Below are 27,928 nucleotides of genomic sequence, written 5' to 3'. Positions count from 1 at the left end.
GGGAAAGCAGTGCAAAAGTTAACTGAGGTGATGCAATGGGCCGTTAGCCAAATAAGTGTGTGAACACAGATTCTTGGAAGTGCTCCTAGTTAAATAAAAACCAGGAACACTGCACACTCAAGACTCCCTTGGAAATCCATAGTGGAGCATGTGTAGAAGACCCACCTGACTTAATTAAGACCAGCTCCCATACCAAGCACTAGGATCATGGCCACTTGGGAGCTAAATTGATGTATGTTTGCTTCAAAGCTAAGTCCATCACATACTGAAGGGCTGAGTTCTCTCTGTTGGGTTGAGCAGCTCTTTGCCTACTGCCAGAAACACCAATATATTAACATCTGCTGAAAGGAGATGAGGGGTGAGTGGCTTTTTTCCCCAAAAATTCATCATTAGAGGCCATGCATTTCTTGTTCCAGTCAGCTCATCACCAGCAAATTGTTTTTACTCAATACTTTTTGAAGAAAGGGTAAGTACCGTGCAGCCTTTTCAGTCTCATCTCTACACCAAAATAATCCCACTGATTTTCTGTGGACAAGAAGCAAGACATTTATTGCTCCTTTTATCCCTGTTAAACCCCACTTCTTTTGTTAAACCATGTTTTTGCTCAACTTGGGCAAACCCTTGCTGACACTGCCTGAGATTGGGCCTTTAAAAAAGTAAATTTTTACACAGCATTCCCTCTGCTCTTTAGTAGTTCTCAAGTACTTCACACCATTTAAGTCCCAAATTCGTGCACCTGTGCAGTGAGACCTCCAGACACACACCGGGAACAGGAGTTTGGAGATGAACCTCTCACCAGCATCACCTGCTGAACCACAGCTGACACAAATCATCAGGGCAGGCCCTCTCTCTTTCAGGACAAGTTTGGACCACTCTAAAAACTGGAAAAATTACCTGTAATCTTGGAAACAAAAAAAGGGGGGGCGGGGGGGCGAAGCACCCCGTAGCGGCCTACTCTGCCTGACCCTGAAGGACGGGACCCTCTCCCTCAAGCCGTGCTGGGAGCACAAGGAAGAGCCGGGGTTAGCCCGGTGGTGACCGCAGGCGACTGAGCGAAGTTTGTTGCTTTGTTGGTTTGTTTGTTTGTTTGTGTGTTCTGGAAAGGTCCGATTGTTTTTGCAACGTTTTGACCGCTTCTGCAAAGGCCGGCGGCGAGCCCGCCATTTCGTCCTGGGCTCCTCACAGCAGGCGCCGGCGGCGGCCCCGGAATGCCCGGGCGGGCGGCGCGTCAGGGAGGCACCGCCATCCAACCTCTGCGGGTGGGCAGCCGGCCCGGCATGAGGGTTAGAGCAGGAGGGAAGCGAAGAGATCGCCACTGTGAGGAGGGAGATGGGGGAGGGATGGGAGGGAAAAAGAGGCCAGGCCGCGGGGGAGCTCCCGAGCGCTCTCCTTCCCCTCTTACCAGCGGCGGCTCTTTCTCCTCCCTCGGCCTCCATCACTTCCTCCGAGGCGGGTTCCGACCCGCCCCTGGACGGGGTGGCTGCAGGGCCCGGTCCCGGGCGGGCAGCTGTGAGGGAGGATCCGGGAGGCGGGACGGGACGGGACGCGGGGGCAGCTGCCGGGGCTGGGCTGACAGAAAGGGCGGGGACGGCGGTGGTGAGGAGGCTGAGGAAACAAAAGGACAGAGGAGGTGAGGGTGAAGAGTTCGGGGAAGGGAGAGGGGGAGAGAGAGAGAGGAGAGTAAGAGGAGAGGGAGAGGAAAGGAGAGAAAAAGGGAGAGGAGACAAAGGGGGAGAGGAGAGGGGAGGAGAGGGGAAGAGGGAGAGGGGAGGAAGGGAGAGAGGGAGAGAAATAATGAGAAGAGAGGGAGAGGAGAGGAGGCTTGTGGGCTGAGGGGGCAAGGCTGTACCTTCAGCAGGAGCCTGCCCAGAAGTGACCCTGAACTTGACAAAAATCAGAACACGGCTCCCAGAGTCTTCATTTAAAAGGCTCAGAATGACATACCACAGAGTCAATGCCAGTCTCTATAACACTGAGTGGCAGAAGACGGGAGAACTTTCACGCAAAAGTGACATTTTTATAGCACTCTTCAGCTGTGTAGTGCAGTGGTCCCTGTCCATGTCAGAGGCTTTTGGGAAAGCTGGGTGAGCGGCCTGATGTTTGTTATTTCAAACCGTAAAATTGGGGTACAGAGATTAAAACGAACACAGAGTGGTCAAAATTAGAAATCGAAGTCTAGGTGTTGACTCCTGGGAGCCTTGCCAGTGCAGGTGTCTGATATCTAATTATTTCTAACACAGCAGATACGAGTATCAAAATAGAAGACCTAAAAAGTACACAGAAGTAACATTTGCACAGAAACAAAGTTACCTTTAACACCACTCAGGAACTCTGCTGTGACCTGGAGACAAGGTTTCAAAGCTGATAAACAAGGTATATGCTGCTTACAGAGTCTCCTTGTGCATGGTAAATGGAACAAACCCCAACCCATTGGTCCTGAACCGCATGCTCCTCTGCTAAAGTACTTTGTCCCTGCATTAAACTACCATAAAACAATTAAAAACAAAATTTTAAAAAATCTGTCCATACACGACAGTTAGTTTTAGCTAATACTGCAAGATGACCAGAACTGAGATTGTAACAGCCACCCAAAAGCTTGGCTATATTTATGTAACTGCAATTTTTCCCATTATTGTTAAGCACTGGGTGAACATCAGTGGTATCAGTTGCAGAAGAACAAATATAAATAAGGCAACAACATAACATATATAACACTTCCTAGAAAAGGGAAAAAAAAAAAAAAAAAAAAAGACTGAAAAAAAAAAGGTAAGTGCAATTGTCATTGCATTTTCCCACTTACCATTTGTATGGAGTTTGTTATAGAAGAGGCACTGGTCCACAGGGAACAATGAGCTTTACACTGGAATGTTTGCCTCCTCTCTTTTTTGTGACATGGCATTCCAGCTACTTAAAGACCAGCTTCAGTCTTTCCTGTGGATCATTTATTTTTATTAGAATAGAAAAGAAATATAGAGTGTTAGATCCTGAAATTTCTATTTGAAGTCCCATTATAATTTAATGTTAAATAGCATAACAGCTTGATTTCTCCCTCCTCTCATTAAATTTTGAACAGCTGAGATAAAAATTGGAATATATTAAACACTTCCACTTAACAGTTTAAAACACTGGTCAGTGTCTGCCAATAACAAGAAATAAAAAATCTGTATGTCAGTAATAATAAAAGAGATAAAAATTAAGAGCTGTTTCTAAATGAAGGGCCATATTCATGTCCTGTACCATCAGTACTAAAAAGGTATTCGAGCAGTGTTCTGGCATTTCTGCAGTGTGAACAGAATGCATTTGCAGGAGGTATCTTTTTCTCTTACTCAGCAGTTCAAATAATTTTTAAGTGTTTCAGACAACAGTACAGAAAAATATTCAAGGTGATGACCAGGGCTTTCATAGCTGAGTTTCATCCATTTCTTCTTCACCTCAAGATGAGTGCCATGCCAATCACATGAGTGTGTTGCAAGAAGAAAAGCAACCAGGGTTTAGCTGAGTCAGCTGTGAGTGTGACTTGCCTTCAGGTACCCAGGGCTTGGTTTCTTAATTATGCATGGGGAGTTTAGTCTGCACAGACCTCAAATACCCAGTGACTTGAACATCTATTGTTAGGGGCACATATACACCTGAAAGTGCTAATATTAAAGCTACAATCATACTTTCACAACAATTTCAGGAGTAGCTTCAATCTCAGCTGAAGAAAGGTTAGAGGAAAGAAAAGCTTTCATTTCTGAATAAAATCCTCAGTAGAACTTAGGCATAACCAGAAGATATCATTAATCTTTTTGGAAGCTACCAGGGCCTTTATTTTCTGCTTGCTATGCAGCTGCATGTAATGCTGCTGCTGTAGATGTATTATTCCTCCAAGTATAGTACCAGGCACATAAAGCCTGAGAACAGAAGCAATCAGTTAAATCAGTGCAAAAATTAATTTCAGTGCATTTCAGATTCCTGATTGAAATTACAAGCATTCCTCCCACATTTGCACAAACATTTGACAGCACTGGAGAGGTCTCAGAATCTTTACAACCAAATCAGCAAACCTCTACTTATGGAAAGGGACTAAACATAGCTATTGAAGAAAATACTTAACTGGTGAGTCATTAGTAAGTATCTTGGTTTTTTCCTCCCCCAAAATTTCTAACAGCATCTTCATAATGGATTAATGAAATCTTCCTTGCTCTGTATTTTTTTACTCCCTTTTGCCAGTTGTCCAAAAAGATAAGATCAGTAGTTTCAGAGTGCATGAACCTAATAGAGTTGTATCTACAATATGCAAAGATATCTAATAAAATACCTAGTATTCTATGGCATTCAAGCAATACCCTTTATATACAAATATACATATATATTAAAGCAGCTATTGTATCCCAAAACACTTAAATACTTCAATAATAATTTCTCATACAGGAAATTAATTAAGCACCTATAGACCTTAAATCTTGCTTTATTCCTTGCATATGCTTTGTTCATTACACCACCCTGTAGTTAGAATTTTCTAAAAACTGGTACTATATCAAAAAAAGCACAAATTGGAAATAACTATGAGAAGCCTGGTATGTCATTGTGCAGTTCAGCATCATCTGAAGAGTTTTACTAAGTGTTCACACACACAAAAATCATAATTGACATAGACTGTAGAATCTCAGACTGCCACTGATGTCAGTGGCAGATTTTGCCTTAATTAAAGCTGCAGAGAGTTCTGTGTTCACTGCATTAGCTGCTACTTCAGCCTCAGCAGCCAGCAAAAGTCAGTTTTGTAAGTTGCATTAGGGTAAGAAATGGATGGTGGAATCAGTCTTTTAACTTAAAAGACTCCACAAATTTCTGTCTCTGCATAGGCAAATTTAAATGATGGACCCAGCTCGTAGCTTCAAAGCTGATTCAGCCACCACCCAATCCAAGAGATTCCTTCAGAGATTTTTTTTTCTCCTTAAGGTCTCACAATTACCATCTCTCTTGAGACTATATAGTGGCTTTCTATTCTTAGCATATTTGCCTGTCTCTCACATGCACACACATACACTTCCTACTCACAACAAGACCCAGCAAAGCCCTCTGCCCACATAGTTAAAATTCCCAAGAGAACTTTCATATGCTTTTGTTTTGGGCAGTGACAATGTGCATATGTTTTGATTTCAGGCCTCCCCTGTTGGTTCTCATGCTTCAGTTTAATGAAGACAGACCAACTATTAAACTCACCAGTTTCAGCAAGCTACAACTCAGCTTAAAGAGTTCCTTTGACCTTGCAAGTTAGAGTGAGATTTATTTTTTTTTTAACATACTGACTCTTCAAGGATACTACTGAGTAAATGTTTGATTTAGCAAATACACACATTTTCCTGCTGGTATTAGGTTTTAAAAGTGTAAGGTGGTTGGACTCTTACAAAGAGCATAAGATAAAGATCAAGATTAATAAATCAGGTAACTGCTACGAGGAGGAACAACAAAGTTACCCCTGAGTTTTTTCAGTTGGTAAGGAAAAGTCTAAAAATACCAGAAATCTGACAGATACATTTTTGTAGCAAAGTCATTCCTCACAATTAAAGTGAGTTACCAAGTGTACTAAAAATAGACTATCCACAGAGATATAATAAAACTAATTATTTTTTTTCTTACTTGTACATAAACAGTTTTCTGATGAAAAATACTGCTGGATATTTTGCAAGAAGTTTCTTAAGCCTTTCCTGTTCTTCCTAAATATTATTGCATACCTGAAGTGAGGAAAGAAGTTTGGTGCAGTCCCAGTCAGTCTGAGTTCTACCTTTAATACAGAGACATAACAATTTTTGCTTGCCAAGTTACATGAAGCACAAATCATCCCTGCCATGTGAATCCAGACACATTGCTGTCTGAAGAAAAATCAGTGCCCAAATGAGGAAGTTTGCCACACACACGTGAATCATAACACAGTTTGGAACTGAAAGACAAGATTTCACCTTCTGGAGCATAGATTTCATGGATTCAAATTCCAACACTGTGCTTGTAACTGGTAAGATTTTTATTTGATTATTCTTTTAGCTCGATATGGCAAGCACACATGCTTGATCTTTGCTGTAAACAGTTCCTTGGAGGGAAAGCTGGTAGCAAATGGTCATACTAACAATTCCAAATGGTAAACAACCTGCTGCTGAGCCTTCCTATGAAAATCAGATCCATGTCAGAGGAAACAGACTACAGTCTGCCCTCTTTATTGCCATCCCGTTCAGCTTGTTGTTCATTCTCTCCATGTTTTAATCTTTGTTGACATTCTCTCTGATCCAAACCACATAGCTCAAGGCAGTGCAGGCTAGTATTGGACAAAGCTTGCCCAAAAGGAGCTCTGAAGCAAGAAAATCAGGTTGCATCACAATGTCACATAGTCATGGTCCAGAATTAGAGCAACACATGGCAAGTTTCAGGGTCTCAGTTTCATGGCAAGGTAAACCAGAGATGCTGCCTCATCACTGCTAAACTAGACCATTAAATTTAAATATATCAAAGGAGCATGCCTGAACACACAGCACAAGGGACCAAATTTGGAGTTTCTCTTGCTGGCTGTAACTACTGCTGAATCACAGTGGCAGAACCACCAGCTGGAGACTTCTGAGCTTTAAAAGGTTAAAGTTCTTAAGGAATGCTGCTACTTGCTGCTCCTCTTGTTGCCACTGGCTCATCTAAAGGCAATCATTACACATATCTTGACATGTGAGTTGCTGGATAATTTTCCACTGAAGGTCATCTGAGGACATAGGAATGAGGCTGAAGCTACATCAAAGAGATCTGCATCTTGCTGTTTTCAATTAAACACTTTTTTTTTTTTTTTTTTAATAGCTGCAAGATGAGCAGAACTAGTTTGTGTTCCTCCAGACATAACTGCAGTTGAACTGAATGTGACTATTAGCTATTTGCTGACCTCTTAAAAGGCTGACAATCTGGTTCTCTCCTATGATATTTATGGCACATACCCTTGACAGGCACACTTCTAAGCACCTTAATAATTTCTTCCTCCCCTTAGATAGCTGTTTCTGTGCAGAAACCTCCTTGTTCAAATACTTTTATAGACTAGTGTGTCCTGTTAATGGCACAGGTGCATCCTTAAGCTGTTACAGAGATTATCACAGCATGCCTCTGTCACATTTTCACCTGCTCATAATATAAACCTGCTGCCAGTGAGCCAAGTTTATTATATCATGCCTAATAATATTCAGCCAGCTAGCTCTCCAAGTTCTTGCAGGCACTTCAGTACATTACACTCTTCTGTGTAGTCATTTCTTTCCACAGAATCATTTTATCCTAAGCAGCAGTTCCTTCTGGCCACCACTGAGATGCATCTATTTCATTGTGAGCTGTTTAATAACTGCACAATAATCCTACAGGTCTGCACACACAGGTACACAAACAGGCACAGCAACTACAGCTCCAAAATGGATTTTGCTCTGAAAAAAATAATAATAGGACTAATGAAGTTTTCTGTGCCCTGTTAATGTGAAATGAGTACTATTTACCCTGTTCCCCCCCCCCCTAAGAAAAGAAACAAACATAAACCTGGGGGAAACATTGTCAGAACTATTAGCACCATCAGTCTTTTAAAGAGAAAAGATTGAGCAGTTACAAAGTAAGTATTAAAAAATCAAGAAATGCTTTTAGTCTAACATTAATTCAGCTGTCATAAGCCTGCATTTAGGCTTAAATGTCCCCACATACAAGTATCTTTCACTGTGCAAAATAGCAGTCATATTCTGTCAAGTATTTGTGTGTCCATTTAAGGATTTTTTAATATTTAAAGAGTTATAGCATTGAAACCACTTCACAGGCTTGTTTTCCTGCCACCCATTATCTAAGATTTGGCAAAGCTCTGAACTGAGAACCATCATTGAGATTAATAAGATTGTGGGAGCTTTCCATCAAACTTTTCCTCACAAAATACCCACCTGGGTCAAAATAAGTTGTTTTGGGTTTTTTCAATTTTTATTTTTTAAAAAAAGTCCTTTCACAAAAAAGGATTAATAAAATTATATGTGGTACTTAGGAGTCCTTTTCCCTTTCCTCTCTTGTCCTGTGGAAAAAAAAGTAAAGGAAGAGCTTTTGCTCAGCACCATAAAAAGCAAACTTTCCCTGAAAGAACACTTCTGTTTTAATTTCTTGGGATTAAAAAGAATTACTGATGAAATAAAATTTTACTCTTTCAAACATTTTCATTAAATATGCATATCTTTATGAGCTTTAGCAACGAGAATGGTGTGTTTAGTGTGACCTGGGAGTATTTAACACCAGATTTTTCAGTAGTGGTATTTCTGTGGTTGATGATCCTTTCCCAAAATCATCATTTACACGATCTGTCCTATTGGCTTCAGTACACTTACCAGCTCCAGTTAAGGTTATCTCATATGTAAGCCTTGAAATGACTGAAGATTGCAGGATTAGTTCTCGTATCATTGCACATAAAAATGGAAATACTCTTCCCCTTAAGTGTTATAAAGGCTAAATCCTATCTAAAAACTCAACTTCCATAACCAAAAATATGAAGATAAAGAACAAATGTGTGTATGTGCATACACATAGGCACTTAATCTACAGTTGCAGAGGTTAAAAGCCCCTTTCTTTCTTTACAGGTTTTGGTCCCTTTAGACAATACCTGGTTAATTCTAGCTGGGAAGCAGTGAAGGTAAGTATTAAGAAAAAAAAACGGAATGTAGGGTGTATGCTTTTGTTGAGTTCCTAATGCACAGTGTTTCAGGCTTTCCATTCCCTTCAAGAAAGTTATTTCTCGTGCCTCATTAAAGGGAATTGTGCCTCACAGAGCAGACTCCCAACATGGAAGAAAGAGGATAATTAGGAAGTGAAACGTTTTATTTTCAAGGGGTTTTTTGGTGCTATTTAAGCAATTTTCAAAATATTACTCTTGATTAATTAAAAAGGGTATTTTTGACCCAAGATGCCTTCTCCACAACTAATACAGATGCCCCAACTTACCTCTGTCTTCAGTAACCAGATCATCTCACACCACAACTCATTTTATCACGTCTGTGTGAAGCTACTTCCTTCTCATACAAGTGTGGGCTGTTCAGTTCATATTGCCTACTTCAGAAACACAAACCCAAAAGAAGGCCAGTTCTGTTTTCACAGCTCAGCTTTGGCTCCACTTTCAAGTGACAGTGAAATCTACAGTTGAAACTGAAAAAAAAAAAAGTCAATTAGATTTCCTTCCCCTCCATACACCTGGATAACAACATGTCCAGGATGGAGCATGTGTATTAGAACAAATTGACCTGAACAAAGTTGTGGGTTTTTTAGATATGCCTTACACAATAAATACCCAACCACTGTATGTAAGAGTATGTTTGCTACAATGAAATAATTTTCTAGTTTGGTACTTTAGTACTCTAGCTCAATGTGAAGTGCAAAAAGTCAGTATATGCATTCATGTAGTTGTAGGAGCTGCAGAGATTTGCTGGGTACACATTCAAGTTGTGTGCAAGGTTCATTTATTCTCCCTGGTGCAGACAATGGCTTTGAGTTCAGTTATTCATAAGGTTCATAAAGTTCATTCAGTTATTCTCATAAAGTACTTATGAGCAGAGGTACTTTGAGAGGGTCTTTCACACAAGTTCTTAGAGATTCCAAGGTAGAAAGAAGGGCGACACAATGCAATCTAAAACCAGTTAGAGAACAGCCAAGGTAGTAAAACTGAATTGGAAGACTGGTCTGAAATAACAGAAAATACCTGCAAAAATGGAAAGCAAAACATGTGAAATGAACAGGGGATTGTGTTCTCTTAGGGAGACCAATATAAGCCCATAAATACTTCAGTTCTGGACACTGAAATGAAAAAGGTAACTATAGGAAAGTTATATTAGTGAAAGAAAGATGATGACTCTGCTGGACTGTAACCATGTTACAAGCTCTGATGACAGCTACTGAAGATCTGTCTTGAAAATGAGCAGTAAAGACAGGACAATTGAACAACATTGAACTGGTGTATTTTTACAGAGACTAAAGCTCCACCAACCCAAAGATATTTTCTATTCTAGCTTTGTTAGGTGAAGAACGCTGAGTGGAACCTGATGGTTGAAAGAATTGCCTTCAAGTCACAAGGGATGTTATCCCTGCAAGCTAACAAGACACAAAAAACCTTCTGTGATACCTTTCCACACCCCAGTCATCACAGGAGATCCATAAATTATCTTAAATCCAACTTGACATGTATCCTAAACCACAAGGATTTGTCAGTTAACAATGTTCTTGCTCATTTTTTTTTCCCAATTCCTATTGGTTCTAATTTTGGGTGCAAGATCATCCTCTTCTGGTTGAAAATAAAATATGTTCTTTATCTGCAAGCAAAACAGCCTGAAGCAAAAACACACCAATGAGTTGTCTGTAACAATGCCATGTGCTGCCTACACCAGGGAGTTACTTAACAAGCTACAACATTCCCTGATGAAACAGATGTCAGTCCTTGTGTATGGAGGAGAACAAATCCATTTCCCTCTGATGTGAACCCTCTGTATGGAATTAATTTCTATTCCTACTGGGGATGCTGCTTTGGTTTCCTGTTCCCTGGCAAAGATGGTTAATCCAGACAATTCAGGGAAATTTGCTGCAAATCTGGAAGTACTTTGAATGTTGATAGGCTTCTCCATGCTAAATAGCAATCTCAGGGTATTGTTCCATTGGTCTTGTTCACGTGAGTAGCCCTATGGTCTTCAGGAAGCTTATGCACATATATTAAAGATAGCAAAATTTAGTATTTACATCTGGCAGTAATCCTGTCTTGGCTTTGGCACTCCTGCATGGATCACTGAAGTGACATAAAGCTCTCCTGCTGAGCCTCTTTTCTGAGAACCAAGCAAAAGTACACTCAGACTCCTCCTCAAGAAAGACCAGAGCTACTGAACATGATTGCTCAGGCTCTAAAGCCTTTGTAGCATTATCCAGAACTTCCCTAATCACTGCCCTCAAAATGAATTGGGTTAGCAAAAGCAGCCTCTGGATATCATAGCAGCCTCTGATGTTGGAGCACTGACATATGAAGTGTTCATATCCCAGAAGGGTCCTCACAACAAAAACATCTGTAAAAAAATCCTGTAAAAAGACATTTAACAGGAGTCCTAGGGTCCTAATTATCAAAGCACAGCCTTCTCCTTCAGGCTTTTTGGAGTGGGGTCATTGTCAAAGATCAATGGCTTCACTTTTATGAGCAATACTTGCTCTTACACACAACTGCTTCCTTAAGATCACTGTTATTTGCTTCTCCATCCTATGGAAGTGCACCTTACATGGGATCAGCCATTTTCCTGAACCTTTTCTTGCTGTGGGAAGGATCTGAGATAGCTCCACACAGCCCGTTCCACCAGTTGCATTCTTTCTGTGCCCTCATGGGTCACTCAGAAAAATGCTTGTATGGTATTGTTTATCTTACAAATGAACTATTACAAATACAAATTAACACTTTGGGTGAATAATCCAATTTTTGTTTTCTGAAATCCCCAGGAATCGGATGATAAGTGTTTGTATTTGACAAAATCTTCAAATCTCTCTTTCTGCTGGTTTAGAAAGAGTATTTGTCCTGAATTCTTGGATTTATTGATCCTATGCAGCAGTTCATTGTCCCACATCACCTTTTTATAATATGAAAATACAATTTTCCAAGAATGTGAGGAGTAGCCTGGTTTTTGCACCATCCCACATTCTCCTCACAGCACCAGACAACTCACACACAAGGCATTTATCAGCATTTCATCCACGGAGTTCTCATTCCTCAGCAAGGACCCCTTGAGTATTCAGCCATAAGGATAGTCAAATGGATCTGAAAGTAAAGGTGAACCTGTCAATTCAGGGTCACTGAGAAAAGCTTCAGAGCTTTTATAGACACTGTCATGTGGCCCAACATGGTTGTCTAGCACTAGAAAGACAGCTTCTCTTTTAGAAACCTGTCTCACTAAGTTTTTTCATGGTTCTCATAACTCCATTCACCTGAAATACTCTCCTAAAATGTGCACGAAAGCTCCACCAGCAGCACTTTTACCTCTGGAAGTGCAGGGCATTCTCTCTAAAGGTGATCACCACCAGGTATTTAGTCCACTTTTGCTGACAGGTCACATTGAGTTATCATGACATCTTAATTCTTTAGCACCACATGGGACCCTCAGAATCCCAGTTCCCCTGCATTATTTATTCCTTATTACAGATTGATGGTCCCACCTAGTAACCCTTGATCTGACCCTGTTTCTGTGTTTCCTCCAGAAGCTCCTGTCTGGCACTTGGCAGCTAAATAACCTGTCAGGGCAGTCTACCATCAAGGTCAAAGTCCCCAGTAAATAGGGCACAAATGTAAGTTGAGTGACAACATTCATAGTAATTAAACTGTTAGTGCAAAGAACAGGTCACATTTCCAACTGCTTCTGGGAACTATGTTTGCTATCAGGAGATCAGGATCAGATCTCCAAGTGCAGTTTTTCATCCTGCCACTGACCATGTGGTCTTTGGAAATTTGTCATTTAATCTCTCTGTCTCCCTCCCTATCTGGTTTAGTTTCAGCACCTATGAAACCAAGATGACATTGCTGTTTAGTTCCTTCATTTCTTTTCTGGAACTTTCCAACATCCCTAAAGCTTTAAAAAGGTAACTGCATAATTAAAACAAACCAACCAACCTAAAAAAAACCCAACCAAACAAAAAGCCTTTGTTTACAATATACTTGCAGACTGAATAGGTCAACTGATACCTTCTGGTTTTCTTTTCGTACCAGCTAAAGCCTTTTTGAATGAGGTTCAGAAAATCAACACATACAGCCCACTGCAACCTGAATCAGTGAAAACTCAGGTAAACTCTGGAGTTCTCTGAAAGTTCAAGATGCTTCTAAAACCCTGTGTGACACAAAGCCACCACATCTGAGCTCAACTACTCTGTGCAAATCACAAATCACTTCTCTCTCCTCGGGGAAGGCTGTGTGACAACTGCAACTCACCAACAACTCAAGGTCATCAGCTGATAACACTGGATTTCATTTCCCATTTAGAACTTCCCAACAAAGAATCTTCATGCCTTTTTTTGACTTCTGCCACAACTGAGTCCTCCAAAACTCATCCCCCTTTGGAGTTTCCTTTGCTAATTCAGCTACAAAAGACAGAAGGACAGGCACTTGTTTCCTCTATCAGCTCACCAGTGTGAACTCTAATTTCCAGATGCAGTCATCCTCCTCTGACCATCTTCAGTCTCTCACCTTAAATGCAAAAAATGGTTTTGGTTAAGGCTGAGACAGGGAACAACCTTTTTTATTTGCTTGTTTTGTTCCATGCTTGCACAACACCTGGTCTTATGGCATATAGAGTGTAGGGTTAGGATTGTTAGACAACAAATAATACACATTACTGACAACATGCTTTAACTGCTTAGGACATAGTAAACTGCCTTCCTTTGACACAAAGCTCAGCCCTTTGCTATTGGCCAGCACCCAGTTTTGTCCTACACAGAAGTATTTCTCATGTTTCTTGAATGACAAACAGTGACAACAGAACATGAGCCCAGAGCACAGGAGAGGAGAAGAGCATGACAACTCACTTTGGGTCTCCAAATTCTGTACCAAAGCACAGAATAGGTAGTTGAGTCCTCTATAGTTAAAAAAGGGAGCATCTCATTAATTTTTAAATTTAAAGATGCTTTAGAAAAGAAAATGCTAATTGTGAACCAGCTGGGGTTTTCTTTTTTGGAAGCTAAGACACAGCACAACATTCTTCAGCAAGATGATGCAATGGCCTCTCAAACACTGTCAGTGCCCAGAGGAAAAAAGGCTGGCACTGTTCTCCAAATGTGTTTACTTCCCTGCAGGCTTTGTTTCCTTGCTTGTGTCACATAGTTATTGAGCACAGCTAATCAATGTTTCCGCTGACAAGAAAATTGGAACAGTTCATATGGGAAGCCAGTGTGGAAGGGCAGATTCCCCACTTAGCATGGCTTAAAACTGTGGACCCCATCTGCACAAGTATGCTCAGAGAGAAATGAAAGCCTGAGAAGACAGTAACATTTAATAAAAAGTTCCAGGTTTCTTGGAAATCACATTCCTCTGCTGCCAACTTTTTGCCTAAGCCCCCATTAGAAACTTTATCTGTACCCTCCTCAAAAGAGATTTTTTACCACCATTTTAATTGCCTGAGACAATTTGGCTTTTTTCCTCAGATTCTCCACCCTGCCATTGCAGCAGCCTACCTTCTGCTTGGAGGCTTATGCCTTGCTTGTTAGCCCTATTCCACTGACAATAATTTCAAGTCATTTCCACATGTTGTTTGTTCTCCACACCATCTTCCTACCATCTGGCCAATCTGCTGCTTTGAGGAGGGCCTTTGTTTTTTTTTTCACCTCAATCCTGGGCGTAATTTTTGTTTCCTTTGGGGAAAAGTCCCATGGGGAACTTCAGCTCTTTGTAAATGACAGAGAAACAACATCCCAGTAAGTGACATTCCCTTTTGCTGGGGAAACATATTCTACAGCAAAAAAAAAAAGAAATTAAACCCATTCTAAATGTGACCTTCTACATGTTGACAGTCATACCTGGACGAGTTCAAGGCAGCAGATCACATCACTTGAGTGGACAGCTTATGTGAATTCCCCCTTCATTTATGTCTCTTCAGAGTGCAGCAGGAACAGCTCTTACCAATATTAAAACCTATCTAGATGCTTTCAAGTGCACTTTTCTGAGAGATCATGTATTTCATGGTTCCCCATGGACCAGCCCCCAAGCAATAACTGCTCTCACCTTTTGGAGACTGTGCATCCCTTTGGGAAACACATCAGTGGCTTCATGTGGACAGGACATTAGGAAATTGGTCAGCAAATTTTAGTCCCCTCCAGCTAATAAAGGGGGAGCTGCCACAAAACAAATGAATCCCACTGCAGATTGGTGTTTAGGAACCACGGGCTAAGACAACATTACATTGCTATTTCATATGTTTTCTTAATTGGAACAGCCTGATTTCTTTATCACACTCTGAGAAGTTTCTTGCTCTTACAAGTCTGTGGTGGTTGTTTTTGGTTTCGTTTTTTTTTAAAACACAGGAGCTGTCCAAGAGAGGCCTTGGTAAGGACATTGATCTCCAGATCATGCAGCTGCCCGTGGCTTACCAAAAAGCAAAGGAGAAAGTCTTCAACATATGGACAACTCTTCAGCCACTGGTGAGTAATTAATAAGTTACACAATTTTTCTGCTTCATAAATACTATTACTCTGAGAGGAGCTTTAAAAAGATCTCCAAAAGAGAATTGCACAACATGTACATCACACAACTCTGGAAAGTGACCATTAAAACTGTGATAAAGGTTTCAAACTGAAATCTGGAGCAGGCAGTAATTAGCATGCTGTTTTAACCCTGTGCTATTTAAACAGAACTACACACTTAACAAGGAAAAAAATCCACCATAAATGGCAAAAAAAGGTAGCCCAGCTCTGAGATGACTAGACTCACAAAACACAAACTAAAGCACTGTTTTCTTCTTATTTATAATCTCTTATCAAAGTGTTCTTCAGGCAAAAGCTACAGCAAGGCTCCCTACCTTGAAGCCAATATTCCACATCATGCTTGGCACTGTTGCATTACATGTTTTTAAAAAACAGGTCTCATTTTTAATTTCCTGTTATTCACTCTGGTGGGAAAAAACAGCTTACTGTTCATGTTGGGCTGGCTTCCTCCTCCAAAGAACTCATCATCCTTGAGCAGTGTGGGAAGAACAAAGGCTACCAAGAGATGGATGCTTGTGGTTTTCACCCAGAAGGTGGCTGTTGCATACAAGATGGTCCGGAAAAGATTGAATCTATAATTAATATGAAGACTCTCTGGAAAAACATTTCACTGGAAGGAATCGATATAATCTTTTCCAGAGATGCAGGAAGGTAAACATTGCATATTGGGGTCTTACATTAAGGCAGAAGGAACTCAATCAGCTCATTTAATCTTGAAGGAACTTTGCAATGACTTTTCCTCTAACCAAAATCACTTTGAAGCAAAGTTTTCAGAGTGGCACAAGTATGAAATTGTTATAAATTTGAATTTTATGTAAAGCAGCCTTCATGGAAAAAAAAAAAAAAAAAAACAAGCCAAACCTACAGCTAGTAAATATTTTTCCATGGATTTGTAAATTCCTAAAGAAACAAGTTTCAACACAGCACACCCTGTGATTAACAACTCCAGTAAACCTGAGCTATTAAGAGAGTCTGAAAGCAATACTGACTAGTAGCAGATCTTAATCTATTTTTCCCAACTGGGAGGGATACAAAATGTAAATATATACACTGAAGAACAGAGCAATTACAGGCACCTTTAGAATGATGTCTGTGACCTTGTTATGTGTTTCAGTAGGGCTGAAGCAATTTTCTGTTAAGCTTGTCCTCATTCAAAAGGAAAACACAGAAAACTATCTCCTTTGGAAAAAAAAAAAAAAAAACAAACCAAGCTAATTTTGGCCTTAATTTCAGGATTTGCACCTACAAGTTAAAAGGCTGATAAGAAAAAAAAAAAACCAAAACCAAACAACCCTCAGAGACAGTCAGATTGTATGACTTACTTACACAAAAAGATGTAATAATCTACCAGAACAGCAGGGTTGAAGTTTCCTGTGGGCTGCATTACCTTTCCCATCTCACACAGCTTATAGAAGCCTAGAAAAAAATGCACGTCTTGTGATTTTATTCCAAGTTCCTTCTGGGTGGGTGTCTGAGAAACCAAGCCATCAGATAAGGCCCATTTGTTTCTCAAACTTTGTTTATTTCAGCATTTCCTTTACTCACTAAGCAAATACGTTTTGTAATAATTTCATAAACCAGATCTAGTTTGGCTACATAAAGAATATTTAAATTTACTGTAAGTTTACTGTTCCTTAATTCAGTTTTCTGGGTTTGTTTTGTTCTGAATATTGCAGGTACATCTGTGATTACACCTACTACACTTCCCTGTATTATGGCAATGGAAGAGCAGCTTTCATCCATGTGCCTCCATTATCCAAATCAGTAACAGCCCACATTCTAGGAAAAGCATTACAGACAATTATCTTAGAAATGTTAAAACAGTGTAGAGAAGAAAGAGAGTAAGATGGATCATACACAAACAAAAATAAAAATTTACAGTATCTTGGAATGCAATTCCTCTCTTAAATGAAGCAAAGATAATTTTAAAGCCTTACATAAAGTATTTTGTATTCCGTGATATTTTCACTGAAGTTGCCTTGCAAAACCAAAACTCTGTTTAGATCCCTCTTTGGTGTAAAAAGCTTGAGAGAAAAACCAAATTATTGGCATCTGTATTGCTAACAGTAATAAGTTTGCTTCAGATTTAGAGAGGCATGAAAATGGACTTAAAACAGTTTAATGTTTAAATCTAGTCCTGACAGTCAGACATTACTTAGGACTTACTGAACCAAGATGGATGCTTAGAACCATAAGGACATTCAGCACTGGATGGATGCAACAGGAGCCTGTCCAAGTCCAGAGAGAGCTCAGCCCTACTAAGTGCCCACATACAGAATGCAATTTTATGTTATGCAAGATTATGTGTTCTATCTCCTAGTGGCCTGCTCTAAATGCTGGTTTCCATGTCAGAAATGGGCTACAAACCCAGGGTGACTCACAAGAATGTAAACAACAAGCTGGAATCCATCTGGGACTGTGATGCTATTAGAAATTTGGGTTTCAACTGCCTGATAGCACCACTTACCTCAATGCTCAGTGCCTGTCCTAAGGGAACAACACCCTTGTCCTTCCAGAGAGCACAGCACAAAGACAAAACTCTTTCTGTACAAGAGGTCATGGCTCTCCAGGGATTACACACCAAAATCCAAAAGCTAACTTCTCCCCAGGCAAACACTGAAGTGCTGGGCTGTGGCACAGTATTTTACTGACAAAGCAGGAACTAAACGAGATCCCAAATTGCAAAACTTGGAATCCAGTGGTGACCAATCCCAACCCCTTCTGTGCTTCCCCCCTGCCACCAAGCCAGGCTCCTCCACCTCTCCAACACAGCTACGTATGGTAGGACTGCACCATGAGCTGGGCATGATGCAGGGTGACAGCACTTCCATCCTCCAGCACACAGGAAATGTCAATGCATGTTTCTCCTTGATAATCTTGCTTCTACCATGACAGACAAGGAGGTGACACAATTAGAAGGTCTTTTTCAAGAACAGTCACTAGAACAGGACAACAGCAGCTTCATCTGGACACCTGGGATTTCTCCAGGGAAACAAGAGCCCGTTCCTCGAGCATCACATCAGTAAAAAGGGGAACAGAAAAACAGAGAGAAAAACCTGACAGCAGACAGCTGACAAAGCTTTGGGCCACCATCATGCCTTATTTTAGTCAATGCTTTGATGGAACTGGAAATACCACAACAATTCAAGTTTTTTAAGGGTACACAGATAGGTTTCCTGCAAATAAAAAACCCAAATAAATAACCTTACCTTATTCAAGGGAACTACCTACTACAAACCAGACTTCAAAGTCCCATTGAGGAAGAGTCCACAAGATTGGTGCCAGTGCATGAAAATACATTTGATTTCAACACAATGCAGTGGAAGTACTGACCTCTACAATGATTTATTCAGAGTATCTCAACTAAAGGCAGCCAAAAAAGGGCAGAAGAAAAACAGAGATTTACTCCAGGTTTTCTAACCTGAACTTGCTTTGCACATGGAGCAAAAATTCAGAAACAGGCAAATGCATACAGAATTCTTTTATTTAACTTAAATCATGTAGTACTGAAACTACTAGAAAAAAGCAGAGTAAGAGAAACTAAAGGAGCCTTAGCTTCAGCCATTCAAAATAGACAAAGTTTCTTCTTTTCATAATGTAAAGAATCCCGAGTATATCGCAATAACAGGAATAAATTCTTACAACAGAATATACAAAAACATTTTGAAATTTTTTTTTAATCTACTGATTCATTTTAATATAAACACAGGAATTTCTTTAGGAATAATTTATACACAGCAAGTCTTTTTATGTAATAAATTGGCCATGTTATTGTTTAATTTTCTCTTTAAAAAATTTAAACAAGAAAACTTGGAAAATGTTGTATTTGCAACTGCATCCATTCCTTAGCACTTTCTAGTTTTGTTTTTGTCCCAGAGGTAGACAAACTCTGGCCAATCCTTTCATCTCAAACCTCACTGGTTCAGAAAACAGAAGAGCTGATTTTCAAACAGCATCTAAATCAACCATAACCCTTCAACAATGCGGTTGGTCAAATTTTGGGGGAGTGAGGGAGAAGGAATCTTCAATATTCTTAAATAAAAATAAATAGGGACCCTGCCTCGCTCATTTCAACAAAGCTTCAAATGGTTCTCAACATCTTTATAGAGGCTGCATACAAACTTTTAAAGCGATAAGAAATCTGCAAACAGTTCTTCAACAGCAATTATGAAAAACATCTTCCCTCTTTCTCTTACACAGTCACATCCTTCAAACCACATGGCCACCATAAAGCAGGTACTGGACAACACAAGTGAGACTGGGTAGCAGCAAAACCCGTTCTGTTTCCCTGACCAGTGAGGTTCTTGTAATTCATGGAGTTAACTGCCCTAGACAGTAAAGTGAAATGACCAGTTAAGATGATCCCACCCCAACCAGAGGGCTCTGGAAGACCAGGATACTGAAGATACAGAACATTTCCCCAACTCCTTTATTCATCTGCTGGATACTGGGACACAAAACCTGGGTGGGTGAGGGGAGAGGGACACTCTGTCAGTTGGACAACTTTGCGATCCTTTTTGGCATACTGTAAAGCTAGCTAGGAAACTGGTACCATCCAAAAAACCTGATGACATACAGACACACCCACACACAGAAAAGTGCCCTTAAATTATACTTCAGGCATTTATAAGCTACAAACATTTTATAAAATTATTCTACGTACTTACAAAAATGCAATGAAACATTTATTTAGTTCTTGTAAACCAGATCTTCGTCAACTGACTACCCGTAATCTACTGGACTTAAAGCCCTATTGAAAATGCTAATGGTTACTGATCAATGAAACACATACCAAGAAAAAGAAGAAAACTGAAAATAAAAAGAATGATCAGGCACACATATGCACACACACACAAACCAGTGATGGTCTGAAGGTACTTGCAGAACAGACCAACTGGAAGTTGAGACTGTTTCATACAGAAGGATGGTGATAACCATTCAACTCCTGCTAAGGAATTGATCACTCTGGTTGGGAAGTCCAGAGCTTTAGTTACAAGTACCAAGGATCAGAATTGTTGTACCTGAGCTCTGATGTTGTCCCACAAACCAAGCTCAGCAAACTACCTCAAACTTCTGCCCACCCCTGTGTCTTTGTAAATACCCATTTCCAGATCCCCGGTTTCAGGTCTCTCTGCACAAACACTTCTCAATTCTGCACTCAGTTTTAGTTTCAATTTTCTCTGAACTGAGGGATCCTTCAGAGCCCTCCTGCCTGTTTATAGTTCTGTATCTTCAGCACCCCTGGCCACTACTGTTGTTTCTATGCATCATTCTTAAATTCATGTCTGCACAACTACTCATGGGTTAAGTTGCAATATCTGGCTTTTATCACTGGTTAGTAAGGAGTGGATCCCTTGCACCTTCCTCCACTGTTGTTCAGCCCAGTGATTAAACACATGGTTGACAAACAAAATAAGAGTATCAGGAAACAAGTGTTTCTTGTACTAATGGAATGAAAAGGGTTTAAATATATATATCTATATTATAGATATACATATGCATATATATATATGTATATATAGATATATATGTATGGAGTTACACGAACAATAGGAGTGTTGTTCACTTAGACTCAGATTGTACAAAACACCCCTCAAAAGTTCCCAGAGGACCTGACAGCAGCTCCATCTGGTGCCCAGCTATCCTGGGCAAACTGGGCTTTCTTTTCTTTGTTTTTAAAGGCCATCAGGAGTATCAGTGCAAACACTTGAATCATCCAGCACTTTGCACCCACTTGAACCAGCAGAGGCATCACCTGGTGCACACAGGCTGGCCTCAGGCTTGGCTTCTGCCTCTGGTGCACGCTCCCCAGCTGAGCAGCTCTCTCAGTACCAGGCAGCTGACACTTCTGTGTTTAGGTAGGAGCCACATTCCTTGGCAACCAAACCACCTTCTGTGCCACCCCAGCAGCTTTTTCAATGCAAGTCAGGTGAGAGCAATGGCCAAGCAGTAAAACCCAAGCTGCCTGCTCCCGTGGTGATGCCAATTTGTTATCCTGCTGCAGTCAAAACATCTCGGTGCCATTTGTCAAACTGCTGGTTTTCAGGGATGGGTGGGCTTTTGTTTTTAATTTATAAACAAATCGGATTACTTTGACTTTATTCAAACACAGCTGAAGTTCTAAATAAATTTTCCATACCAGACAAGCCAGTGGTCTCAGGGAAGAACAACATTACAAACCATTTTATGACTCTATCAAGCCAACATTAATTCTCAGTTGTTCACATGCACAAACAACTTGATTTACTGTCCAAGGGAAGTCAGCATGAAAAACCCATGTGAATAAAGCTATTCAAAACGCACAAAACAACAAAAAAAGCTATGGAAACAAACAGAACAAAAAAGGAATTAAGCTTGAATTGCAAACACAGAATGCAATGGTATAATGAAGGTGGTTTGGTCCAGGAGAGCTGACTGTCACCACGCACGTGTACGTGGTGCCACGTGACTGTCTTCTACTGAAGTGCTTTTTGAAATGTTTATCATGATGGGCACTATGTCATTAGTGTTTCTTCCTAATGCATTTTAAAACCACCTACATACAACTGTAATATCAGTAACTTGGACAGTTTCAACAAAACCCTCCTAGCCAGCTGAAAGATCTGAGGATCTCCAGTTGTGGTTATCAATATGTGCAAGAGAGGGCAATAGTCACTGCACCAAAAGGTCACTGGAACCTCATAAAAAACAGCAAGCAAAAAACATCTATGAAAAACTTCCAATTTTGCTAGTTTCTCAGGGCTAGAAACTGCTCCTCCAAGAGAAACTCTGTAGTACTTAACCACAACGTTGTATATTCACAAGGCCATGCACAACTCCAAGTAGCCAAGCACCACATTACTCAGATACCACAACCAACACCTGTACGAACAGCTGCCAGAGCTGGAAAAAGAGAAACATTATACATCAAGTTGACAGCAAGCCCGTGTTAGTCCTGTGTGCTTGTAAACCAGTTACACGCTGTCAGAGGGCAGTTAAAATCTGATGGCTGGTCCACCAGAATCCACAGTTATGAAGCATATAAATGGGGGAAGAAAAGGGAACTGAATTTTTACTGGCATGTTAAAGAAAGCAATTCAATGTTAGTTTTGAAAAAAAAAAAAAAAAAATACAATCAGTGCTCTTATCAAACAGAAGCAGCAAAGATGCAAAGCTGTAAACTCAATGTAGTAGTATCATCAGGCAGTCCGTGACAGGTTTTTCACCATTTTTTTCTTTTTTTGCATCAAGACAGCAATGTTATTGCTGCATGAGCCAATTTCTTTTTAGGTGCTGATTCAGCCAAAAAACTTTTTGGTGCTTGTGGCAATCTGAGGGAAAACTGGCTGAGCCCATTCTACAGGACAAAGAATTAGACCATTCTCTTTACTCTTAACAATTCCTCTGGACCTTCAGACATTATCAGCAATTGATTTCTGCAACAGATTTCATCAAATACTCGTAACTTGAAGTCCTTGTCTCAGATCAGCTGCATTTCTGCTCATCTAAACACGAGTTTTGTTGCTGACTCAAGGGCTGCTGTGACAGTCCTCACCTTTGTCTTTCCTTAAAGAACGATCACCCTAAGTTAGACAACTTGGATATCTCCTCACAATAATGAGTCTGAGCCAAAAAAAGCTGGAGAAACTCCTTGGAATTGAGGCAAATATTCTGAAGTGACCTTTTGTGACAAGCAGTGACTGTTCCCCTCCAGAACCTAGAGCATGTGGTATTATGGAGTGAGAGGTTACCAGTATCAACGGCATTTATTGGCTGCTGAGAAATGTGAGATGTATTTTTTGTATATACACACATGTAAAAAAATAAGAGTGAGGTAGATAAATGTTTGAAAAAAAAAAAATAAATCAAAAACTGTCCCCCTGTCATACTCAAAAACCCTTATCTCAGTATTTAAATTTATTATGGGGCATCTCTACAGTGATTTAAACTGATATCACAAAAATAAATAAAAAAATCCTACATAGAATACCTTCTTAATTAAACTTTTTTGTCTTTTTCATTTTTGAAAGGGAAAAATAACTATGGGACAGAGGCAAGAGAAGATAATGGGATCTAAACTACACAAGCAAAAAGCACTACAAACATTTTTAAATCTCCAGTCAAAACTAGCAATCAGTATATTTAAATTCTTTGTTCTTACTCGAAAGATTTAAACATTTCCATCCCAGAACCACCTCTTCACTGCCATCATTTGGTTGGATCAGTGCTAAACAAAGGCTTAGATGCTGTAGCTAACATTAGATGAGCAACTGGCACGGCTCCTTGGTTGTAGACTTTCTGATGGCCCCCTCCTTACCCTTTCACCAAGGCTTCTGCAACTGAACAAACAAGCTTACTCATTTTCTTTTGTTCTGAGGTTTGGTCTGTGATTTAAGCAACAAGCTTGTACTTGTACAGGTTTCCATAGCTGCCAACACGTAACTGTTTGCTAGCCAAGCCACTGGCCCCAGCTACATGCTTTCCACCCAGCCCCATGGAAACAGTGTGGTGGGTTTGGTTTGGTTTAGTGTTGCTTTTTTGTTTGTTTTTTTTTTTTTAAACCAGGGGTGCAAAGTGCAGCCCTGGGTGCCCTCCATGGGGGCTTCCTCACTGGGAAGGTGAAGAGCTGGGGTTTGCTGGAGCCAGGTGTTCAGTGGCCACCCAAAGCATGCCTGGCATCACCAGCTCCAACTGGTATAGCTCTTTTTCACAGGGTGGAAGGGTTAAAAGAGTCTTTTTAAAAATGAGTGACCCGAAAGCCTGGTGTCTAACTGTTGTACTTGACAAATACAAAAAAAAAAAAATACATATATGTGTGTGTCTGTGTGGGGAGTGTGGGTGGGGATGGGTGGGTGGATGTGTGCCACAACCAAAACAAGCAGGGAGGGAAGGAGGGGTAGGACCCTTGTACAACAATGAATACAAACACTGAACAAGAATGTACTAAATATTTAACCTTTTTTCTGACCTGAGTTTGTATCATGCCTTGCACTGTAAGAGACTCGCGTGCTGTCTGGGCAGAGCTTAGTGAGAAGGAAGGAAAACTGAGGTTTAAAACCACCAAAGCACTGCCAGAGTGTTTCTGTGCAGAGTGTCCCTTCCTTCTCCATCTCCCCCTCAAGAGCCCTGTAGCCCACACAGCCAAGATGTTGTAAAACAACTAATGGGAAAAAAATTAAAAAAAAAAAAGGAGGAAAAAAAAAAAAAAAAGAGGAAACGTATTTATAAAAAGGCATTAAACAGTTCATGGCAAATCATATGAAAGGTATCAGTTACTGGGAAGGAGGAAGTAGAAGTTACACACTATAGTACAAAGCATAAGAAAATTTGTTGAAGTGGGAGGGAAGGGAAGGAGGGCAGACCTGAAGGTTTTCATAGATTAAATCCACAAAGATAAAGAACAAAAAAAATAGCAGCTTTTTTCTGTACAGACATATAGATGAGTATCTGAACCGTAAAAAAGTTATAAAAGTGACACAAAAGACAATGTGTATGCAAATGATCCATGGTCTAACATAGAACTGCAAGACCCTTCGAGAAGTCTTAATAATAAAGAGAAAAGGTCAACAAAGCATCATATACTTGAATCCGGTTACTGCTTTTTTTTGTCTTCTCCAATTTGGGTTTCTAGGTGGTTTTTTCCTTGCAAGCCTGTGAAGAAGGCTGCAACGATGGAGATCTCTGTCAGTTATTTTCATGGTTTTCATGTTTCATTTTTGGCTTGCGTTTTTTTTTTTTTGTTTTTTTTTTTTTTGTAGGAAATGCACATGTTTATTTAGCTCACCACTGCCAGTTTTGTCCAGAATTCATTAGGATGGGGATAGGAGTGGAGGGAGGGCTGTTTCTTTACCCCATCCCTTTTATCTTCTCCATCACGAGAAAAAAAAAAAAAAAACAACAAAAAAAATCCCATCTTGTCCAGTTTTGAAAAAAGATCTAGACAATTTGATTTTATTTTTCAATTTTTTTTCTTTTCTTTTTTTCTTTTTTTTTAAATACCAGTGTATGATTGAATAGAATGTATTGGTCAGGATCTCTTTTTAACAGAGCAGTTGATCACTGTACTCCTTCCACGCCTATGAAAAAAAACAAAACAAAAACAAAAAACAGAGTTCAGGTTTTTTTGGCAAAATTTGGCAGCGCTGAAAATGGTAACAACCTCCGACGAATGATGGCCCTTTTTTTATTCTTTTATGTGTTCCTAAAAAGATTAAAGAGCAACATTAAAAATCCAGTCTGTTTTAGTTTTGTTGTCGGTTTTGTTTTTTGTGTGTGGGTGTTTTTTGTCTGTTTTTTTGTTTGTTTTTTTTTTATAAAGACCTACAGTGTTGGGCAGGTGCTTGCAAGGGTACCAGGGAGCCACCTGGCCTGCGATATCTTTGATCTGATAAAAGTGCTGTAGGGTTGAACTTGCAGGCAGATATGTTTCCCATTATGAAGCAAAGAGAGAGACAGAAAGAAAGAGAAAGAAGAGAGAGGAGGGAGAGAGAGAGAGAGAGACATCAGATCTCAAGTTTTCTGTTGCTATTAAGTGTTAACATTTAGAGTTTTAAAAGGCCAACTGTGTGCCCCATGAATGGAGTCCTTTACTGAAACAAACATCTGCTTGCATATTGAAAAAAAAAAAGAAAAAATACGGTAACTTGTTTACTGAAAAAAAAAAAAAAAAAAAAAAAAAAGAGGGTTCTCCCAAGTGCAGCTATGGCAGTTCTGAAGATCCACTGAGGTACAGTAGGCTTTTGAATATATTGTAAATTTTCTTTCTTTCTTCCCCCCAATGCATGTGTGTTTCTCTGTGTTTTATTTCTGTCAGATTCCGGGTCTAGGGATCAGCAGGCCGACGACTGGGGCAGGGGCAAGGCCCTCTCGTTCTTGCGTCCCCCGTTCATGTGTGCGTAGGGCTGTCTCTCCTCGAAGCTGGCCCGAAGGACCACCACGCCTGGGCCATTCTCTGCTTTGTGTCCTGAGTGCTTGTCAGTGGGTTGGAGGGTGGAGGAAGGATCTAAAGGAATGCTCTCCATGTTTTCAGTCTCCAGGTCAAGCTCCTCTGTGTCTGGAGGTTTGTTCTCTTCGCTGTAGAAGAAGGAGACCTCTTTGAACGCTGGATCCAGCTCGTCTTTGATGCTACCGATGATTTCCAGGAAGGAAGGTCTCATTTTTGGATTGTACTGCCAGCACATCCGCATCAGTTCAAACCTGGACAGGAGACACACAGCAAAACCACTGATTGAGGTGTTGTACCAGCCCAGCCAACCACAACTCAACCTGACCACACGGTTCCGAAAATCACTCTATCCTGATGGAGGATGAAGTGACAGAATTTTCAAAGGCCGAGGATGAAGTGACAGAATTCTCAAAGGCTGAGATCCCCATGCCACATTTCAACCTTCTTTCTACTCACTGATTTAATTCTAGAGCCCCTGACTCAACCTTCTCACACACTTGCCTGTGAAACAGTCTCGTGGATACCTGACACGCAGAAGCATTTCCTACTTAGACTTGGTTTCTTTTTCCTCCCAAATACCCTGGTGCTTATTCATCCTACAGCTACATGATAGTGCCCCTCTCAGAATATATTATTTTCACAAAACTGTTCCCTACCCTAGCAATATTGTCGTGGAAAAAAATTAAAATAGGAAATACACCCAAGGTAAAGCACCACTTTTTTCCCCCTGAAAGAAGAAAATTACATTAAAATTAACTGCAATCCCCTAAAGACATTTGCCAATCTCAACGACATTTTCTCATCTTTTACTTTTAAATTATGATGTTTTCATTTACAGCCAGGGATGCATTAATATTTTACAGCGTGTGAGATCATCTGGTTAAGCACATCCATGATTAGATCTCTACAATGTCCTAATGCTGGCAAAACAAAACCACAAAACGAAACAGTAATATGTACATAATGAAAACAGCATTTTCATAACACAGCAAAATTGGATATCCCTGAGAGATGGCCCTGAGCTTTAAACACAACACAAGAAAGGATTTTACTGTCTGGAAAGGTGGAACAGGAATGTCTTCTGTTAACACAGCAGAAGTAATAGGACAAATTTAAATAAGAAAAGGAAGATTAACATTAATTCTTCAAGCCAATCCTCTGTGTACACAGTACTCAGAGGAACACGCCATGTGTAGGAAGTCACCACTGGCCAAAACTACAACTTTCTGTGCTTGAGTAAGAATGGATCTAGTAGTAAGACACACCAAAGAAATATGTTTGAGTTAAGGAGAATCCTTCCCAGCCTGACTTGCCCTCCAGCACTCTGACCAGCAGCCTGGTCCTGCAGCCACCTTAGGCTTGGTTCCCCACCTCCGTCAGCTTTTCTGTGACTGAAAGCCAGGTAAGCCAGGGAAGCCAGGTCACCTAAACTTTTTGTTTTTATCCTATAATACAATAGTACCCTTTTCCTAACTTCCACACATTTTTGGGAAGTAAACAGGCAATTGTATTTTATGCTTTAATCAGCTCCCACTGCCTTATGTCCTGGCAGAAGTCTATCGAACTCTGCAGCAGTGTGTATAATTCTCTTTTTTTTATAAGTTAAAAAAAAAAAAAAAAAAAAAAAGGCAAAACTGAAAGGCAAAAATTAATTCCTTTTCTGTGTAACACCTAAGTTGATCACAGAATAATGTCTTAATGTCTCCAGAGTCCCTGCTCAAGAAGAAACCTTTCAACAGGACTGTAACTGAGCTGGAACACCCTGGACTCTGAAGGCTGTTGCTGTTC

General features: G+C 40.2%; 3 protein-coding genes across 9 annotated transcripts in view; 1 reads left to right on the top strand and 2 right to left on the bottom strand.

Moving 5' to 3' along the window:
- Positions 1 to 1,597, bottom strand: part of LOC139800792 (protein FAM169B-like) — a 37,561-nt gene extending 35,964 nt beyond the window's left edge. Inside the window, exon 1 of the mRNA XM_071754252.1 lies at positions 1,403 to 1,597. Within this exon, the coding sequence (XP_071610353.1) occupies positions 1,403 to 1,436 (34 nt within the window). The 5' untranslated portion in view covers positions 1,437 to 1,597. The remainder of the gene's footprint in view (positions 1 to 1,402) is intronic.
- On the top strand, positions 118 to 22,330 carry PGPEP1L (pyroglutamyl-peptidase I like). 6 transcript variants are annotated; one of them, XM_071754255.1, is made up of 8 exons: positions 118 to 358; positions 1,105 to 1,283; positions 2,241 to 2,373; positions 5,637 to 5,995; positions 8,598 to 8,650; positions 15,037 to 15,153; positions 15,638 to 15,867; positions 16,893 to 22,330. In XM_071754255.1, exons 4-8 carry the CDS (start codon positions 5,962 to 5,964, stop codon positions 17,059 to 17,061), a joined length of 603 nt encoding a protein of 200 aa, XP_071610356.1. In that variant the 5' UTR covers positions 118 to 358; positions 1,105 to 1,283; positions 2,241 to 2,373; positions 5,637 to 5,961; the 3' UTR covers positions 17,062 to 22,330. The 6 variants fall into 6 exon arrangements, with proteins under 6 accessions (XP_071610356.1, XP_071610354.1, XP_071610357.1 ...); XM_071754253.1 differs by lacking the exon at positions 2,241 to 2,373; XM_071754256.1 differs by lacking the exon at positions 2,241 to 2,373 and having other exon boundaries at positions 118 to 466.
- The window catches only part of IGF1R (insulin like growth factor 1 receptor), a 178,664-nt gene continuing 169,418 nt past the window's right edge, over positions 18,683 to 27,928 (bottom strand). For both annotated transcript variants that reach the window (XM_071754248.1, XM_071754249.1), the window contains exon 21: positions 18,683 to 26,391. In XM_071754248.1, coding sequence (XP_071610349.1) covers positions 26,025 to 26,391 — 367 coding nt within the window. In that variant the 3' untranslated portion in view covers positions 18,683 to 26,024. The remainder of the gene's footprint in view (positions 26,392 to 27,928) is intronic.

Source organism: Heliangelus exortis, chromosome 11 (assembly GCF_036169615.1).
Source record: "Heliangelus exortis chromosome 11, bHelExo1.hap1, whole genome shotgun sequence".
Taxonomy (NCBI): Eukaryota; Metazoa; Chordata; class Aves; order Apodiformes; family Trochilidae; genus Heliangelus; species Heliangelus exortis.
The sequence above is the reverse complement of the archived record's forward strand: the minus strand, read 5'-3'. Positions and strand labels throughout refer to the sequence as shown.

Bases quoted from the DNA above. Each gene is read 5' to 3' on its own strand.
- PGPEP1L (XM_071754253.1), top strand. From the start codon at position 5,962: ATGGATTCAAATTCCAACACTGTGCTTGTAACTG. The intron at 8,651-15,036 runs GTAAGTATTAAG...TTTAAAACACAG, and splicing joins CTAGCTGGGAAGCAGTGAAG to GAGCTGTCCAAGAGAGGCCT. The intron at 15,868-16,892 runs GTAAACATTGCA...TGAATATTGCAG, and splicing joins TTTTCCAGAGATGCAGGAAG to GTACATCTGTGATTACACCT.